General features: G+C 47.3%; 1 protein-coding gene across 1 annotated transcript; it reads right to left on the reverse strand.

Moving 5' to 3' along the window:
* Positions 1–1,920: 1,920 nt before the first annotated feature.
* On the reverse strand, positions 1,921–19,597 carry TGFB3 (transforming growth factor beta 3). The gene is made up of 7 exons (XM_058806388.1): positions 19,062–19,597; positions 13,552–13,715; positions 12,144–12,273; positions 10,541–10,648; positions 9,603–9,774; positions 8,977–9,130; positions 1,921–6,645 (listed from the first exon to the last, which is right to left on the reverse strand). The coding sequence occupies exons 1-7, from the start codon at positions 19,543–19,545 to the stop codon at positions 6,487–6,489; spliced, it is 1,371 nt and encodes a 456-aa protein (XP_058662371.1). The 5' UTR covers positions 19,546–19,597; the 3' UTR covers positions 1,921–6,486.
* Between the last annotated feature and the right edge of the window lie 228 nt (positions 19,598–19,825).

Genomic DNA, 19,825 nt, shown 5'->3' on the forward strand with positions numbered 1-19,825 from the left:
GCTGTGAGTCAGACTGTCTGCTACTGCTTTCCTCTGCAAGTGGAGTTTCTTACAAACCCTTAAAAACAGTGGATTTCTCTCAAGCATCTAGTCAACCTGCAAGAGGATTTCAGCACTTCAAAAGGCCAAAATTTTGTTTCAAGAAAGGGCCAGAATATGGCTACCATGACATTCCCCAGTCATTACACTACATGCATTGCACAAATCCTGTAAGATTTGCCCCTGGCTGGACAGCAAATCTTTGTTTTGTCTGCTTCCTGAAGAGGATAATAACTTAGGAGAAAAAATAAATCCTTCCTGAAAAATGTCAGGAAATATGGTTTGAGATGACACAGCTGGTTTCTTTCATCAAGTGATGTATATGGACTGGCCATGATATATTGTTATAATGCCTCATTTCTGAATCTGATGAGTGAATATCTAAACAGCTAGTGAGAAATGGCTGTGTGTTGGCAGACCAGAAAAAGGGATTCTGCTTTGCTTTCTACAACACACCTAATGCCTACATGTTGCTTTTTTTTTCCTGTATTGGCCTCATGTGGACAGCAATGAGGCATCTTCTTCCTTTTCTTCTGTCACACCTGAACAATGGGTTGCTATCCAGAGGGAGCTGGATAAACTCAAGAAGTGGGGCCATGGGAACCTCGTGAGGTTTAACAGAGTCAAGTGCAAGGTGCTGCTCCTGGGTTAGGGCACGCCCCAGTCTCAGCACAGGCTGGGGATGAGCAGGGCAGCCCTGCCCAGAAGGACTTGGGGGTGCTGCTGGCTGAGAGGCTGCACATGAGGCACCATGGGCACTGCCAGCCCAGAGAGCCAAACGTGTCCTGGGCTGCAGCCAGAGCAGCGTGGGCAGCAGGGCCAGGGCGGGGATCCCTCCGCTCTGCTCTGCTGAGAGCCCACCTGCAGGGCTGCATCAGCTCTGGGGTCCCCAACAGAAAGAGCAGGGACCTGTTGGAGCGAGTGCAGAGGAGGGAAACCAAGATGATCAGAGGGACAGAGCACTCTGTGAAGACAGAGTGAGAGAATTGGGTTTGTTCAACCTGGAAAAGAGATGGCTTAAGGGTGACCTAATTGGCCTTTCAGTACCTGAAGGGAGCCTGCACAACAAAAAGAGACTTTTTACAACATCATGTAGTGACAGGACCAGAAGGAATGGATTCAAACTGAAAGAGTTACTTTAGATTAGATATTAGAAAGAAATTCTTTACTGTGAGGTTTGTGAAGCACACAGGGTAACCAGGGAAAACATGGATGCTGGAACCCTGGGGATGTTCAAGGACAGGCTGGATGAAGCTCTGAGCAACATGGTCTAACAGGTGTCCCTATCCATGGTTGGGGGTTGAAACTACATTATCTTTAAGGTTCCTTCCAACCCAAACCATTCTATGATCTTTCCTAGTGAACTAAGTGGAATGAGAGGCAAAGAATATCACCCTTTACAAAGATCACAAGCTTCCTGAAAGGGAAAAATAAGTCTTTGTCTTCAGAAGGTACCACTTGGTATTGCTTGGTTGAAGTTAACAATAGCAGCATAAACCAGCCTAGGGGACAGTGTTTCTGCCTGGAAGCTGTTCACTAAGTTTGCAGGATGTGGGAAACTAATATTGGGGAGGGTGGAGGGAGAGGGGAGGAGGGAAAGAATGGTTTGCCATAAACCACAGCTGAAAAGGAACCATTATACCATTAGATAGGGATAAGGACCTTATCCCTAAGTGTATCTTTCATTAAATCATAGGCCAGTAGCAGAAAGGGCCCAGTTTCATGGTTGAATGCCTTTAGACCATCTCTGTATCTGTCTAAGAAACCTAGTCCTACATTAGGGTGTTACAAAGCAGCCAAGTAACTGAGATCTTTAATCTTGGAAGTTGTTCTTTCCCGGAAACACACTGTGACATCCAAAGTGCTGTACCATATTCTTTCTGTAATTATAAGTGGCATCTCAAATGCATTACTGTCATTTAGAAAATTGCAATTATTAATTAACAGTTTTCATTTGGTGTATTTCTTGTTGATACACCAGAATTCATTTCTAAGACAATCTATTTCATAATGAGTAAACTGTGTCATGTCTTCTATGTTGACTTGTTGCATGATAAAGGATCTTGCATTTGTGTCTGAAGCCTCTCTTCAAGAGAGGACAAGAGACACTGAGGTTTGTTGTTTCCATCTTTGCTTCTGGAACTGCATAAGAAGTTAACCAGAATTTAAGTTAATTCCCTATATGCAAAAGAAAATACTGGTAAAGCAGAGATCTGAAAGTCCAGGTTTTCTTTTACTAAACATAGGAATTTTATACAGCTTTTGACCAATATTTTCTACTGATTTTGAATGTAAAAAATAATAGATGTTATTTTTAAAGAATAAGAAGGCATATTTACATCCTTGCACTAGATCCAAATTGCTGCTGTTATTCTAAACCACAACTAATGTAAATTATAGGCAGCCAGTAAGACCACAAAGTAGTATAGTTTTCCAAGTGTGTAGATACCACACTGACTCCATATGTATTGAAAACTGTATTTTCATGATTGACTTCATTGCCTTTTGATCACCTATTAGAGAAGACAAGCCAGTACTACAGAGATGCTCTTTTGTATGCCACTATAAACACTTGTAATGAGGAAAAAACCTTCTCTGCACAGTGGAGCTGTCTCTAGAGTTGTGTTCTGGTCACTGTGATACTCAACCTGCCCTGCACTGGACTTAAGAACATATTGAAGACATCTGCCTCCTAAGACACTGCAATGGATCCTCTTCATGGGATGGCTGTAGTGGTTGCATTTACAAAGAAACCTGAGCCAGACCTCCTGAATCTTTGCTCTGGTGAGGACATGCTAGTCACAGATAAGGAAAGCTTCAGAGCAGCACAGAAAGATAAGAAAAGGATCTGTGAACTGAGAAAATGAAAATTTGATAGCCACAGCAGAGAGATATGAGACATCCCAGGACCCAGCAGAACAGAGCTGTGATGTTGCCAGAGGAGTGGACAGGTATGTTTGTCTTTTATTACTTTTGGGCACAGTCCATCTTTCTGACTGAAGGTACTGATGTCTGTTGGTTATATGGAAAGGTGAAACACCAAGCAGCATATCCCAGTTCACACAGTGGTAACAGGGATGGGCTTTATGTAAGTGCAGTGGCATTGCTAAAGCCCATCCCATTCAAAGCCCAGGGGACAAAGACTCGTTTAGTCTGCAAAGACAATTCTTTGCTGAGGTATAAATGTACGTTCTGTACTTTCTGAAGCAGTGTTCCTCTCAGAGCTCTACAGTGCACTACAGCCTGAAAAACAAGGTGTTCAAGTTCAGGTCTAGGCCTTTTGCATACTGTAATAGTTTACCACAGAGAAACGGGCTGCACAGATGGTTGTTTGATCATCTGTGTAGGATCTGCCTTATGGCACTGCAGAATAGGTTTTTTTCACTCTTTCCAACCATTGATCTTTGTTAAAGAGACAAACTGTGCTGGGATTGTTTTCATCAGCTTTTGTTTGTTTCTGAAAACAACAAAAGAGAACTGTTGAGAGCTGTATGCAGTGTTGGCAATGAAGATCCCACTTTTTCTTTCCCATTGTCTTCTTCAATTTGCTGGCTAGTAACAGCACAGTAACTGCCCTCTGCCTTCTCACACAAGTGTCCTGAAAATTTTGGTGCATTTGCACCCAGGAGCGTTACTCCTGTTCAATCTGTTACTAAGCCCCATGTAGCTAGTATAGTTTGTTGCTGAATTACAGCTGAAACACCCCAGAAAAGTTACTTCCATTTTAAGAATTCAGAGCCTGTCTCACAAATCTAATTCTCAAATGTTGCTACAGAAATGGAAGGCTGAACAGAAAAGCAGTAACTGAAATGTGTTTGATTTAAAAAATTATTGTTCCCATGAGATACCTGTGTCTATACTGGTTGGACACCCCAGGATTCTTCACCCGATCTTCCATTGCCATTTTGTCTCCTTTGCCAAGAGGCAAAAGGCTTGGTCTTTCTGCCACCCCTTCCTGTCACCAAGGAGCAGCAGTGAACAAGGGCTAGTAATACAGTCCCATTGCAAGGGGCTGCCAGCGTTAATCCTGGGTGGTTCTGATGTGCTCCAAGTGCCACACAGAACTCTGAGTGTGCAAGTGTTCTAGCTCAAGCCTTTGCAGCTCCCCCTCCTTGCTTCCCTGTTTATGAGCAAGGAAGCTAGCCCAGGGCTCAGGAGGAACAATGACCAAAGAACAGACTGCAGCTTGCAAACCAAAACCTCCCTTGAGGCTGCTCCTAAAAGGAGATCAGAGAGAATTCCTATGCCAAAAGGCATCTGAATTTCTCCCACACACACACTCTCTTGTAGCTAGTAAATTTCTGGCCTGTCTATCAGCGTGGTGCTGCAGTCATAATGCATTTATTTGCTCCCTCTCTGGGCAGGTGGCAGGGAAGCCTGGGCATGGAGAGGTGCACAGGGCACAGCAATACTGTTGTGCTGCAGGGCTGATCAGAGCTTTCATCATCACACCAATCAACGTGTCAGGGAGTCCCAGAGGTGAAAAGGATAAAGCACTGGGTAGTGCCTCTATCAGGGCATGTGTGCCCTGGCCAAAATGGCATGCAGGTTGGCAGGCTGCCTCCAGTGACCCACCCTTGCTAACATCTACCCGCTGGTGATGGTTCAGGAAGGGCTGTTTATGGTTTATTAAGACATTTGAGTTTACACAGTTTGGCAGCCTCACATGAGCTATATGGAAGCAGCCACTGTTGTGAAGGGCTTGATGGAAGAGCTGGGTTCTGAGCTGGCTGTGGAGAGCCCTGGCCACAAGTGATTAACCAGCCAAGGGTCATTTTACACTCAGTTGCTGGGGACCAGGAAATGGGAGGAGACAGGGAGGAACCTCTGTGGTCTCTAGAACAGGACTTTTGAGTAGCTGTGTTTTGGCAAGTCAGAGACAGCCTCTGAGTCTCATGTGGCATTCAGTACCAGAGATTTTAACTCTGGGACTATCTATGGCTGCAAAAGCCCATTTAAAGGACTACATTGATTTCTTGCCTGGGCAGCATCTGTAATCTTTGTTATGAGCATGAAATCAGTACATGAGAGGAAGGGTGTGTTATATACATGGATGTACAGGTCTGTACTGGCAGACTATATATATCTTCAAATGGACATATGACATTTGTCAGCTGTGGCAACTGCATTGCCTTGGATATTGAAACAGTATTGTTGAAAGTGTTTTATGTTTGAGGGGAGCTTTAAATGAATCTATCAAAAGCAGATGCCAGCGGTGATGTACATGTCTGAAGGACTAGGTTGGAATGGGGCTCATTTACACCAGGTACAGTTTGAGAGTAATAAGAAAGTTCCATTTTGGAATTTTCCTGCTGACCTAAATTCTATCTGTTCTTTTGAAGGAACATTTTAGAAAGGGTAAAAATTTTAGACTGAGTATGCCACAGCAGTAGCAGTTTAAAACCAGCAAATCATCTAACCCTCCAACAAAAAACTTGCTTATGAAAAAGTTAGCATCTCCCCCCACCCCCCAAATATTTATTTTTTACAAAGTTTTTGAGATTACTATTTTTTAAGTCTTGGCAGGTGAGACCAAGTTCAGGTCATCATGCAGAACAGGTGCAGAACACCCCAAAGCACCTCAGAAACCACAACAGACAAGAGGTCCTCAGGGTGTGTCAGATCACAAATGAATAGGCCCAGTATTCAGGTACCCACAGATGCTCCTGCTCTGACCCTGAAATCATCTCTTAGAAACTCCAGGAAGCTAAAAGAGCTGAATGGAGACTTCAGTCCCACTGAAAATGGACTCAGCACCCTCTTTCCTTGTATTTGCCCACCCTCGGTAGGCTGACTGGGAGCCTTGCAGTTTGCATTTGGAACCCAATAGCCCGGATCTGTCAACTGAACTTAGAGGTTTTTGCAGACACAGTTTCAGTTGCAGGACTCCTGGAGCACGGCTCTGAGGAACAAAAGTCTTAAGTTTATCTCTGAGCACTTCTCTTAGCAGCTTCCCTGCTTGGTGCATTTTCCTTCTCTAAGGAAACCTTCAAAAATTCCTCCTACAGGGAAAACCTTTAATACTTCAGGCTAATGGGGAGGGCTGAGGTCTTAAGATAGCTAAAGCAAGAATAGAAAACATCTCCCCTTTTCCATTCTTCCTTTCACCTGCTTTCTCATTCTCTTGCTTTCCCATCTCAACCACCTAGCATTCAAATACACTGCAGTTCTTCCACATTATCCTTTTCTTCCGCATCAACTGTCCAGCCATTTTGGAGAGTGTGGCCTTTGTGTCACCAAAGTACTTCCTAGAAGGAACATTACACTGCCAAGACGACCAAGGAGTGTTCCAGAAGAAATCCCCAAGGGCTGCCAGACTCTCAAGGTTTGGCACTTGGCCCTCAGCATGCGCAGTCTCTGACCCCCAGTTCTCTTTGTGTTAGCCTGGGAGCAGGAGAGTGGGTGCTGACAGTTTTTTCCTTGGCTTTGGGTGGGCCAGGGGGCCTTTCAGCTGCACTTGCAGGATTTCACCACCATGTTGGAGAGCTGCTCCACTTTGGGGGTCCTCCCAACATAGTACAAGATAGTGAGTGGCTCCAGGTCCTGGGGAACACAGCAGGGCGAAGCAGATGCCTCAGGGTTCAGTGTGTTATATAAACCCAGCACCTGCAGGAACAAAGGAAATGTTGTGACAAGGTCAGGAATATGTTTAAGTTACTTGAGGACAGGAAGGGGCTGCCAAGTCAACAAGTCTTGAGGTGTTTGTACTAGACTCATCAGAGGGTATTTCCCTGAGATGAGTAATACTCCCCTGTCACTTCCTGATCATGGCCTGCTTCTAAATGGTCTCACCTGCCCTGGCCTGACTCTTAAGTTTTTTGGGTTTTTTTTTTCCTAATGGTAATACCCTTGCTCCCTGTGACTGATGCCTAAGGGTTGAAGGAGTGCAAGTAGTTGTCTCCTTTCATCTCTAATTTGGTATAGCAGTGTGTCACAATTTTTGCTTTTAACAAGGTTGGGTGTAACCAGCCTGGGGCCATGCTGTCTTGGATTCTATTAAAGAAGCCAGAAGAAAGAATATCAGTGCTGCTTATTTCAACCAACATCTCCAGATAGCACTGGATGGATGCCAGTCCTCTCAAGTATCCACAATTCCCTCCCAGCTTTGAACTGTCTGATGCTTTGCCCCTCCATTCCATCCTCCAAGTCATGACACTGTAATACTGGAGCCAGGACAGTCCTGTGGGACCCCACTGGATTTCTCCTCCCAGCTGGCCCCAGCCCACAGATGACTCTACACTACAGCCATGTAACCACTACAGAACAGTTGCCACAGTTCTTGCCAGAGGTGACCACTTCTCAGCAGTGAGCATGATCTCACCTGCACTAGTGTGGTCTCTTCAGTGCTTATCTGGTATAAATGACAGGGTCTGGCACATTCCATTTGAAGTACTTTACAGTCTTTGGAGATGAGAGGTGCTAAGGATACATCCTGTTCTATCATCTAGCCCCATGGAATCACTATTGTTGTGGTAGAAATCTCTGGGATCCTAAGCAAAGTAGCCCTGGCTGTACCACAGGGTATCATGTGCCACTACTCAACAGCAAGTTAAACAGACTGGTGAGTTTTCTTTTCATCATGTCTTTCCTAAGTGTTGCTGGCAAGCTGTCAGCAGCTATATTGTTCTAAAGTTTTCTTTGATCACTTCACTGACCTTAACGCTTGCTCATTTCCTTTCTTGTTTAAGATCATTAGGAGTCATTCTAAAGTCTCCTTTCTCTCACACTGATTCAGTCCAGTTACCTTCTGGAGAGCTTCTCAGGACAACCAGATGGTAAAGCTACATGCCCATTACCCTTTCAAAGCTGTTAATTCCCTTGCTTTGTCTTGTGGTTACTGCCCAGCATCTGTTCACTTCTTCATTCCCACAGATCAGCTGTTCCCACTGATATTAGTCCTTGAGCTTCATTGAACCTTACTGCTATGCAGGCTGTCAAAAAAATGTTAGGATCTTTTCTGAAATATCATCCTTACCTAGTTATTTGTTTTTCAGCTGAATCTGTTTTTTCCAGTAACTTTTTAAATGAAATCTGAAGTTAATTTGCTAGTGAGGTGTTGCATTGTCTGGATTGCTGCTTTTTGACTCTTGTGGGCAGAAGCACACAGGATTTTCCTCTGACTTTTCCTGCTTCAGCAGTGGACTGTCTGATCCTTAATCTGTCTCTTTCTCTCAATACTTCTCTCATGCCTGTGTTATTCTATTACTTTTATTTTTTTTCTGCTCTAGCCAGGCTCAAGACTGCATTCTTCCCAAAGGCTGACGAGAGGTTGTGCTTAAGTTACCTAAGACATTTGCTTTCTGCCAAGTTTTCACTCAAAAATCTCACTGTCTAGTAGCCTCCTCCCTGCTGTAGGTCAGGTAGGATTTATGCTGCTGGAAAGGATACTGTGAAAAAGCATATCCTACTGAGTGGCTGTGTTCACTTCTGGAAATGGACATGGATTTCCCTACACTTTTGAGCTATAGCTGCCCCTTCAGGAGCAGATGGCAGGCACATGCCATTGCACAACAGTTTTTCATGACAACCTGGCACAGAGTGTAGAAAAATCCTCTGTCCAGTGCAAATTGCAGGAGAAATTTAGGAAGAAGGTAATTACCAGAACTGATGTTTGATGTGAACAATTCACTTAATACTATGGCGACTGCCAAGTAAGTACCCTAAAACCATCAGTTCTACTCTTTCATATCTTATCTAAGAAACAACAGCATCTTCCTCATCAAGATTTGCCTGAAAGCAGAATCAGTACTGACTCCAAAGCAAGCACATTTTCCCTGCTGAACCACCCAGGCTTTTTTCTGCAGTTTCCTTGGAAGGTTTTTCACAAATATTGATCTGAACTGCTTATGCTGCTTTGAATAGACTGGATATTGATCAGACTTAGGGAGGAAGGCAATCATAGCCACAAGCCCTGGCAGGATAATCTAGTGGATGTACCGTGCTGTGAGTGGTGTCTGCACTGCGGAGGTACGGACAAGGGCCCGAACAAAAGTTAGCAAAGTAGCCCTTGGGCTCGTGGACCCATTTCCAGCCGAGGTCCTGTCGGAAGTCAATGTACAGAGGACGCACGCAGCAGTTCTCCTCCAGGTTCCTGAAACACAGTAGTGAAGCACAGTGAATCTAAAGGGGGGCCTTCATGCAGTTGTGAGCTGCAGCTTCCTGAGCAGAAGGACTCGTAGCAGCAGTGCTGGTGGCACGTGGTGGCTGCGTGTGCCAAGCACCAGGAGCAGCACAGCCAGGCAGTGGTGGCAGCCCAGGGGCACTGCTGCTGGCAGGCAGCTTTCCCACCACCCCTGCCAGGCAGGACCCAGCTGCTCCAGCAACTGGCACGGGGCTGCTGCTGATCCCACCCAGCCTGTGCTCCTGGAAGGTGCTTGTGGATCTCTTTGAACCAGTGGCTCTGCCAGAAGCACAGAACAACTCTGCTGAGCTGGCCAGTGGCCCTTGTGACACCGTGGTGAAACACAACCCCCTAGAGGGCTCTGCCTTTTCCGGTGGCATGGAGTCTCACCAGGCCTGCCTGCCTCAGGCAAGGGGTCCCAGCAGGATTCCTTCTCACTTACCGGAAACAGTAGTTGGTATCCAGGGCCCGTTTCTTTCTTTGGCTTCCCAACACGGGGCTCTCCAGTCGATGTGGGGGTAACATCATCAAGATGAGGTGGGGATTATGCAAGTCCTTCTGCTTCTTCAGGCGGCCCAGGTCCCCGCGGCCATAGTCATCCTCACTGTCAATGCCTTCAGAAAAAAAGGATCCACAAAGAAGAAATCAGCAGGGAAGTGGAGAATGCAACAAGACCTTTCAATTGCTCTTGAACCAGGTTCAGGCACCATGTCTACTTCTTCCCTCACAGAGACCCCTTTATTTCTGGTAAATTTGACTGTTGCAGGCCTGAAATAGAGGCTTATGGGCCACCTGTTTTACCATTTACAAACTGCTGGTGGGGCCATTAATCCATCCGCTCACTCCTGGCTTGAATCCCAGGATAGGCAGGAAGATGAATGGTTTAAAGAAGATGTCAGATAATTGGCACTCTGCGGAACAGCCTCAGAAATGGAGCCTGTGGGGGCGAGTGGCTGCTGCCCAGGGCTGCAAGCCAGGAGGTTCCTAGTTCTTAGGCCAGCCAAGCCACTGACTCTCTGAGCCACCTCACACAGGATGCCTAACTTCCTTGTGTTTCAGTCACTCTAACTGCAGAGTAGAGCCTCTGTGGAAATCTGAGAAGGCATCAAGTTGAATTTCCCAGAGAGACACTGAAATATAAAATTACTCCTTTCTGCAGACACTCATGCAAACCCACCCAGCCTGCCCTTACTTCTTTTTGTAACCTATGTATATAGTGGATATACCCATATAATGAACACACAAACCCAGATATGTTTTAAGACAAATGTTATACAATGTGAAGTGCTTGAATACACAAATCAAGACCTCATTTTTTTTCTTTATATGCTTGAGGCTTTCCCTTCCCCAACAACCTCCCCTAACCCAGCTCTTTATCACCTTTGAACTTGATCTCCAGGACTTCATGCAAATTCTCCAAGATGTCCCCATTGGACTGAAAAGTATGGCAAGGACAGTGTATGCTAATTTCCAGGCCAAGGTTGGACTCTGCAAAGAAGATGACTCCGTGAGAAACAGTCTTTCTCAGCTGGGACAGCTCCTGGCATAAAGAAGTTTTAAGGAAGTTTTACACAGCTGTGCTAACCCCATGACAATGGGTTGGTCTCAAAGTCAGGAGTGTTATCAGAGTTGAGGAACAGATGCTGCCTTGGGAAGAACAGGAAGAAAAATCCACTAGCTTCACCTTTGCCAAAAGCCTTGTTCTTGCTAAAGGGAACTTTCTGGAGAGGTAAGAAGGGTGCTTCTTGTTACTATTTTTTAGGCTATTCAGCATCCAAAACCATTTGTGAGCTTCAAGGAGCTTCCCTGGGAAAACAAGTATTTTGAAGAGCTGGCTTTTGGTATCTTAAATCAGTTTCACAATCCTCAGTACCTATTATCTGCCATCTGCTTAGTGTCTGAAGGAGAAATCTGAAAATAAGCAAGTTGGATATGGACAAGTAATTTTACTGGAAGCATTCTTCTCAGCAGCTGCAACCTCCTGTTTTATTGAACTGCTAGCAGTCTAAATCACACACACTTTCCAGAGGCAAATCTACTTTCATAATAACTTCCTGGACCAGTCGTGCTGTGTGGGCCTGACTACAGGAACATAAGACTCTTATGAAAGCTCCTTTTTTATGTTGTGCCATGAATTAAAACATCTGGCTTCCTGGGGCATTGACAAAGTGCCTAGCACCATATATATTCTGTGATGTCTTGTCAGCTAGTGTGCCTGCCCAGAGCTTGCTGCAGTGCCAGCTCTGAGCTTCAGCCATCAGGGCACAACTTAGATTGCTTGAAATAGGAGGAGCCTGCAAGCTCACAGCTTACCCTTCCAGGGAGCAGCTGCTTGCCAGTACCTGTATTCCAGTCTTCAGTGGCACCTAGCTTCTATCTGTGTACACCAATCCAGCTGTGAGTGGTGATGCCTTGTGCTCCAGCTGTGAATGGGGTCAGTGTTCTTGCTGGGAACTGCCCTGTAACTATCTGTTGGGATGTCCAGCACTGGCAGAGGTGTGTTCTCTGCAGTGTTAAAGCCTCCAGCTGTCTAGGTGTGTCAGCCTCTGGTATTTCCTCACATTTATACCTGACAAGCTGTACACAGCTAAATAAACCAGGATCCTTGCTGCTTTTTCCTATACTACATTTGCTCTAATTCACATGAAAATGTAAGCAAAGCATTTGTCATTTTCTATGATCATTTAGGCAAGCAGAGGGGTCCCTTCTGGGCTTAGCTGTAAAGAATTTCCTCCAAGGAATAAATCCTTGTTTTGACTCAGCCCACAGAGCTACATGGTGGGGCCTCCAGGAAAAGAGGCAGGAATATAGCAAATGTCACACGTTGAGGAGGCTCTCGGAGGAAAGCTTGTTCTCAGACTGAAAGAACCTGTCCTCTCTGTGAACCAAGCTCCTGCAACAAGGGGAGCAGAAAGATACTTCTGTGAGCATCGATCCCCATTTCTGTGGATGCCTTGGCACACAGTGCAGCTAAGAGCCTTACCTCTGTGCAGGAGCCACTCACGCACGGTCTCGGTGACGTCGAAGGACAGCCACTCAGGGGAGCCCCGTGTCTGCACATTCCTGCCACTGAGGTACCGCTGCTTCGCTATGTGCTCATCTGGCCGAAGGATCTGTGGCAGGAGGAGTGGTGGAAAAAATCAGCCAGTGCCATGCAGAAGGAAGGGATAGCCTTTAGTCTTTTTTTTTCCCATAGATTGCTAAAAACTAATTTAGAAAGTTGGTCTTGGCAAGTGAGACACCAGGAATACCCCAGGTCAGGTGAGAAGGACATGCTTCACAACCAACTTGAACTCCAGAGATCTACACAGCGCTTATTTCTGTATCCTAAGCAGCCCACCTCTCTCAGTTGAGAATTGTTTAGGGACACAGAGAGAGGCAGAAGCATGTGGCAATTCATTTAATGGATGGGTTTGTTTTTGTATGCAGCTGTGGAATATGGATCTGGATTTCAGAGTAGAACCACCAGTGGTAAATGCAGTATCTGGCCACAAGTCACCTGCCCAGGAAGCCAATTTATTGAGTTCTCCTGTGGCATTTTCAGGTGTCCTACACTCTTCAACTTTTGTCAGAACACAAAAGGGCTGTTCAGGTTTGGAGACCTCTGCCTCTGCTCTGACATCTCTGTCCACTTCCAGACAAACAACCACAGCACATTCAAGGTGTTCCTTCCGGCAGACCCACAGACCACTGAACCTATGGAGAAGCTCTGAGAACACCTCCTAGTCAGTTGTGTCATCTGGTAGAGAATTGCTCTGACCTTTGATGCTGGATTCCAGGAAGTCTTCAAGAAGTGCCACCCAAACACAATTTTAGCTGCACTCTTATGGAAAAGTGAACAGACATGAGCCGGTGGGAATGTGCTGCCTGGATGCTAAGCTGTATCATTAGGTGGTCCAGTTCAGCCTATTACCACTTCCAAGCCTGAACCATACCTTATTCTGTCAGTCCCTAGGTTCAAAAAAAACTCCAGATAAGTACAGGTGGCCTGAATTGTGCTTCTGGGGAGCTACTGCTGAAGAGAACATTGAAAGCAAGCACTGTTTTTCTAGTAAATCAATGACAAGACAGAGAGCTCCATCCATTGAATTAGCACCAACTGTCTGCAACAGTCAAAGGAGTAAGACTGCCAAGGGTCCTACACATGATGTGACAGAAGGGTCAGAGCTGCTCCACTGATGAGGGGCTCCCCTTCCAAGTGGGAAAAGGGCAGCACCACATGGTAAAAGGAAAGGAAGGTGACTGTATCACTGCATATGGTGGAAGAGGCCTGGGTTACAGCATGCAATTTCTTCTCTCTTCTATGGGCTTCCACATATCAGCTGAGACAACCATTAAGGAGCCAAGGTATTCTGGGCTCAGACACTGGGGAAAGTGATAAGAATACTCACCTGGAAGAGCTCAATGCGCTGCTCACTACGTTTGGAGCTTGGGTTGGGCACGCGCAGCACCCGAAACTCAGCCCGGAATAGGTTGGTGCTGTTCTTCTCTGCTGATGACACATTAAAGCGGAACACATTGGAGGTGACACCTTTTGGACAAATGCCCAACTCATCTAGGAGAAAAAAAAACAGAGAAACACTGAGAATCACATCTCTGAGGGTCAGGATCTCAAATAAGTATTGTTTGAGAAAGAGCTTTCCAGTAGAGACTTGTCATTCAAAAGTCTTGCCACCTGTGAAGCATGGCTACCTAGCTCAAGATAACACAGGATGAATTCACTCAAATTTGGTCTACATTGCAACATTTTGCAAACATTCCCACTACTGCCATCATTACTTCAATGCTACAAGATGAAAAATCAGTGGAGATCAACCACAGTATGTTTATTATTATGTCTTCCAACTCTGCTCATCAAATGTTGCTAATACTCATGAGTTGGCTGCATCCAAAATGACAGCCCCAGTCCAGGCAATGGGACAATCTCACAGTTAGTGGGACCTATTCCCAACAACTAGGATGCTGTTACTCTGCTCATGATGGAGACATGAAGCTACATACAAAGTGATCCCATTGCTTCAGAATCTTCACTTTACAAATCTTGACATTGCCTCCTAGAGTGGAAACAACCCAGTGTCAAAAACCACAAAGCATGAGGTGTCAAAGACTCTTTAGGGCAGCGATTATCCAATGTGTACTGAAAGAACTGGGGTTTAAAATTGGTTCTCACTCATGAACTGGAGAAGGGATTCACTAATAGTACTGGGCCTGTGGAGATACACATGAGCAGGAAATAATACAGCAATTTTCTGCTTCCATGTGTGCCTGCTGAACAGAAAAACCGATTTCACAGGTGCCTCAAAAGAGAGGAGGTAAAACCTTTAATGTCCAAAACAGAGTCCTCAATAGCAAGTAACACTTTCTTCAAAGGGACCATTTTGGTCTCATGGAAGTCTTTGTCGTTGCTGTCATTTCTCTCCTATTGACCTTGTTAGCCTTCAAGTCTCTAACATCGTGAAAGCTTCCTGCAAACAAGACACAACAGCTCCTGCTCTATGTCTACATGCAGGTTTGTTTGCAGCCCTGCAGAGCCTCTCAGATGACCTCTGACTGTTGTCCAATGCAGCAGGAGGCTCTTATATCTGCTGATATTTAAGTTGCTTCTAAACAAATGAACAGAAAGAAACAGAAAGAAAAACTATCACCTGTTCCCAGGCATGGTTCCAGTCTTTGACAAATAGGCTAGAAGCTCTAGCTGGAACAACCTTCAAGTTACATTCCTGAAGTCCTGCAGGCCCTTTTTTTGATCTCACCGTAAGTATCTCCCCTGAGAAACAGCTTCTGAAAATGGGATAGTGTGAAACAGCACCTGACTGCAGAGGTTCACCTCCTATGCCAAATTCTGATTTCAGCAACACTGATGTACACTCATCTCATATCAAAGGAGATTAAGGTCTTCCTCTTCCGCTACACACAAATCCAGCAAGCAGGACCCTGCCAGTTTTCAAGGATGTGTTTTTAGGGTGCTGAAATTTTACTCAATAAGCTAATGACCAGATGCTGACATTGGGTTTTAATTGGAGGAGGTTTTGTTATTAGTACTACTGAACAGATCAGCATTCCCACACAGGAAAGTCTCTAGCTGTTATTGAAGAGGTGGCTGTTCACACATCCCAGGAGACCAGATTCCACTGCAGGCACGAGCTGGCCTGCCCAGCCCAGCCCAAGAACCCTGCAACACAAGGAGTACCCCCAGCCGCACACATACTCCTGCTGTGGGGACTCCACCCCTGTGACCAATTCAAGGCTTGATGCTGCAGAAAAGCCCAGCAAAAACCCAAGTTCTCATTAAGTGCCCAAAGACATCTTCTAGCTGAAGTATAACACTGATTACTGTTCTGTGTCCTAGAGCTTGGCAGATACTGTGTTTCAATAGCCCCTGAAGCTGCTTTGCACACTTAGCCCTATTAATAGTGCTGTTAACAGCCTGCCCTTTCATTTCAGACCTGACTGCCTGGCCGTAAGGGGTGTCCCAATTATCATTAGAAATGCCTTTTTGCATCAGACCACTGGTCAGTCCAGCTCAGTATGTTTCCTACAGCAGTGCTTTTTCTGACAATCTCTTTAGAGGCTGCAAATATGGTCCTACAGCACAGAGCTGATGAAAGACACCTAATGTGTTATCATCTCCTTAATGTTTTTGGCTAAATTAGACAGCCATGGTGATAAGACATTACATCTATTGTAATTCACCTTCTGTGAAAGAAAGAGCCACATTGCTTTCTACCTACTTCACCATCAAGGTGCTGCTCTTGGGAGACCTTCCCAATGAAAACAGTAATAGCTCTTTTCCCTTCCCTAAAAGTGTCATGTTCCCTTTGTACCCTGGGGACAAGCCCTCTGTGATGCAGAAATGGAGCTGTGTTCGGTGTTTCACTCCAAGCCCTGGGAGGCTAGAGCCTGTTTCTCTTAGCACGGGGCTCAGGATAGAGGTCTTACTCCCAGGAAACTTGACAGCTTTGGGGCAAAGTGCTTTTTTGCACGAGGTCACAGGCAAAGGGAGCAAGGGGATTTTTCAGGGAATTTGGTCCAGGCCCAGCTGAGGTGTGTTAATCACACTGGAATCCAGACCTGTTCACCACCAGCACAGAACAAAGCCTGGAGGCAATATTCCTGTAAGCTCTCCCAGTCCACAGCTCTCAGTGGCAGTAACCAGGCCTGGAGACCAGGACCCTGGACACCCTGTGCACCCATGCCAGGCTGTCTGGTGTGACACAGCCTCACAACTGGACCCAGCTATTACTGTGGAGTCATGCCCAGAGCTGTTCACTGCACCAGTGATGAGACCAGCAGCCTCCTTGTGTGGATAATGTGATAGAGCAGGTTCTTTTGGGACCTTCCACCTTCCTACCACTGCTCTACATGAGGTGCAGGCTCACCACATGCAGCTGTTTCCAGCAGAAACAGCTGTTGTTTCTGGCAAGCCCCAGGAAGGCTGATGGCTGTGCAGTTCAAGTTTGATGAGAAAGACGGGTAGGCTAGCTGTGAGCAGGTATTGCCTCATGCTGTATTATACCTCTGAATCACCAAGGTGTTTCATGCCAAAGCTGCATAACTTTAGAGAAAAAAGTTGATCCATCTGCAACTCTGCAGGTGACAGGTTTGGGGGGAATAGATCCTTGGCCCTAGTGACCCATGACTTTAATTGCTTTGTCTCTCAAGCTGCCTTGGAAAATGGCATCTGTTTTTCCCTCAGGAAGGTAAGCAAAAAGCTATTTTCAGGACTGTTGCAGATGCTTCCCAAGCTTGAACATAACCAAGTCAAATCTGATCACATGACTTTTATGAGATCCCTGAAGTGAATGGCTGGTCAAAAGTAAGTTATTCTCTGAAAGAAAATCCCTTTAAATTGAGGCAGTGTACCTGAGAGGCACAGGGGAAAAGACCATTCTGTGAGTCACCAATCAGCTCAGAGAAGGGATGGAGAACTTGGCTCTCTCATCTTCTATTTTTGCTTCTCAGCTCTCCTCACTTTTGGGCTTTGCAGCTTTGAAAAAGATGAGTTCTCTGAGCCAATATAATAGTTGACTAATAGTCTGGAGCTAGAACAGTTTGTGTGAGTGTGCACACATTTCAGACTCGTCTGTATCATCACTGCAGTTCCTTCAATGGAGTAGTCCTCCCCTTCCCCCCCAGGAGACTGGCTTTGGCTCAGAGCATGCTCTTAGATCACCACCTGGCACAGTGACAGAGTCATGGGAAAGTTGAACATCAGCCACTTCTGAAGATGCGGGGCCAAATTCAGCCATGGTGTAAGCAATGAAACTCCCCAGGTTTCAAAAAGAGCATGTCTCTTGCCACCACAATCTGTCTGGAGCTAGTCTCCCCCAGTGGGACTAAATTACAAAGTTCCCTCTTTCTCTGGGTGGTGGTATCTACTGTGCCCACTCCCAGAAATTTAGTCTCAGCACTACTTGGTTTTTTGAACCTAGTATCCTATGGGCACATGGGACAGGATTGGATCATTTCTACAGGAATTTTCCCAAAGCCACAATCCCTACTCATCACTCCTTTTCATGCATTGTTTCTTCATTCCACTTTCTCCTCAATTTTAGCCAAATCCACACCCCTAACTTCATTTGCCACTGTTGTGCTTTGTGTTTTCCCCACCTCCTTCCTCCTAAAATGCATAGTGCATAGTGTGGCTGTACTATTTTGCAGACACTTGGTTTTCCCATATTATATGTTTATAGTTTCACAAATGACACTTCAGTAGATCAAAACCACTGAAATACAGGTAACCTTTGCCCTTTCTGTTCCTTGAATCTCAGTGTCTCCTAAGCTAAGAGCTAATCATATAACCATATGGAATGCAGTCTGCTAGAGATTAAGTAAAATTTGTTGCATTACCAAATTGTAGCTTATTCCAGCTCATCATATGTCAAGATTAACATAAACCTGGCAGAGTAACTGCATTCTGTGGCTGCCTCCACCAAGTCACAGCTCCTCCCCAAAACTGCTGGTGTTCAAATCTTGTCCCCAGGATGGCACAACATCACAGGAGAACACCCTGGATAGTGGTATGACTGCATCTTCCAATTCTAAGGAATCCCAAACAAACCAAAATGACTGCTTGTGTCTACATGTGCTCAGCATCTGCAATCTGCTTTTGAGTTCATGTCTGCTCAGTCTCTTTGTATCTGCTCAGCTTCTGCACCTGAATCTCTTTAGTGTCCACATCTGGCCTTGCTCATCATCTGCTTCACACCTGCTCAACATCTGTCATGTTTCCTCAACGCCTGTGTTCCCTTGGGGGTCCCTTTGGCATCACTGTCTGCTTTACACCTGCTCTGCATCCCTGTTGTCTTCTGCTCACTCTATCTGAGTAACACCTTCATCAGCGTCCTCCAAGCAGCAGTCTCTTCAGTAAGCACCTCTCCACCTTCTGACTGCGGGCGCGGGTGCTGCACGGACTGGGCAGTTGCCTGTATCTCTGCGGCAGGCGCTGGAGCTTCAGCAGGGAGGAGGCCGAATACCTGCTGTCACCCAAACAGCAGACCTGCGCTGTCTGCTCGCCCGATGCGCAGCATTCACCCCGCCACCCGCACGGCTTGCCCTCCCCGCCTCGTCCTATGTCAGGGCTCTAGGCACGGGCTCAGCTCGCCGCTGCCGCCGGGGCCTGCGCCGATGCCGCTCCGGGACCCCGCCACCCACCGTCCCCACTGCCGGCCAAGCCCAGCGCCGTGCCGAGCGCCCCCCGCCCCGCGGCTCCCGCTCACCTCCGTACCGAGCACGGCCGGGCGGAGACGCGCCCTGCGCCCCGCCGGGGAAGCGGCCCCTTCGGCGGGGGCCCGGCGCCCCTCGGCCCCGGCTGGCCGCCCCTCCCCCGCGCCCGGGATCCCGGGCACTCTGCCCCGCGGGCGCGGCACCCCGGCCGGCACGGGGGGAGTCCCCCACTTACTGTGTTCGGGGAGGCCCTGGATCATGTCAAATTTATGAATCTCTTTGGCATAGTATTCTGACTCGGTGTTGTCCTGAGAGCAGCTTTCTTCCTTCTCCTCCTCCATCTCCTCCAGCAGCTCCCGAGTGCTGTTATAGAGGGCCAGGATCTGGTAGGGCACATGGGCCGGCCCCACGGTCTCCGGCGGGCTGGTGAGCCGCAGCTTGCTCAGGATCTGCCCTCGGATGGCCTCTACCCTCTTCTTCTTGATGTGGTCCAGGTCCAAGGTGGTGCAGGACGACAGCGAGAGGCTCACGGTAGCGAAGCTCAGCAGGGAGAGCAGCACCAGAGCCCTTTGCACGTACATCTTCATGTGTGAGGAGGCGGCGGCGGGGGCCTCCGGGAGAGACCCCCGAGCGGCGGCGACAGGGCGCGGGGGACCGGGCGGTGTGCTGGCGGCAGCCTCCCCAGAACCCGCAGGCTGAGGCTTGGCGAGGAGGTGCATGAACTCACTGCGCCGTGCGCGACTCAGGACTTCCAGGAAGAGCTGGCAGCGCTCCGCAAGGAGAAGCGGCAGGCGCCGTGCCTCGCCGCGCCGCGCTCCTTCCCCATGCGCCGCCCCGCGCCCCGCGGAGCAGGGGGCGCCCCGCCGCGCCGCGCCGCCGCACGTGTCAGCGGCCCGCGCCGCCCCGCCGCCGCGGGGGGAGCGCCGCGCCCGCCCCTCTCGCTGCACCATTCATGCCCCCGCCGGGCCCCGCGCCCTACATCGCCCGGTGCCCGGCCCT

Source organism: Ammospiza caudacuta, chromosome 6, assembly GCF_027887145.1.
Source record: "Ammospiza caudacuta isolate bAmmCau1 chromosome 6, bAmmCau1.pri, whole genome shotgun sequence".
Lineage (NCBI taxonomy): Eukaryota > Metazoa > Chordata > Aves > Passeriformes > Passerellidae > Ammospiza > Ammospiza caudacuta.

Bases quoted from the DNA above. Each gene is read 5' to 3' on its own strand.
- TGFB3 (XM_058806388.1), bottom strand. From the start codon at position 19,545: ATGCACCTCCTCGCCAAGCCTCAGCCTGCGGGTTCTGGGGAGGCTGCC. The intron at 12,274-13,551 runs GTGAGTATTCTT...CTCCTGCCACAG, and splicing joins AGCGCATTGAGCTCTTCCAG to ATCCTTCGGCCAGATGAGCA. The intron at 9,775-10,540 runs GTGATAAAGAGC...TTTTTTCTGAAG, and splicing joins CCTGGAGATCAAGTTCAAAG to GCATTGACAGTGAGGATGAC.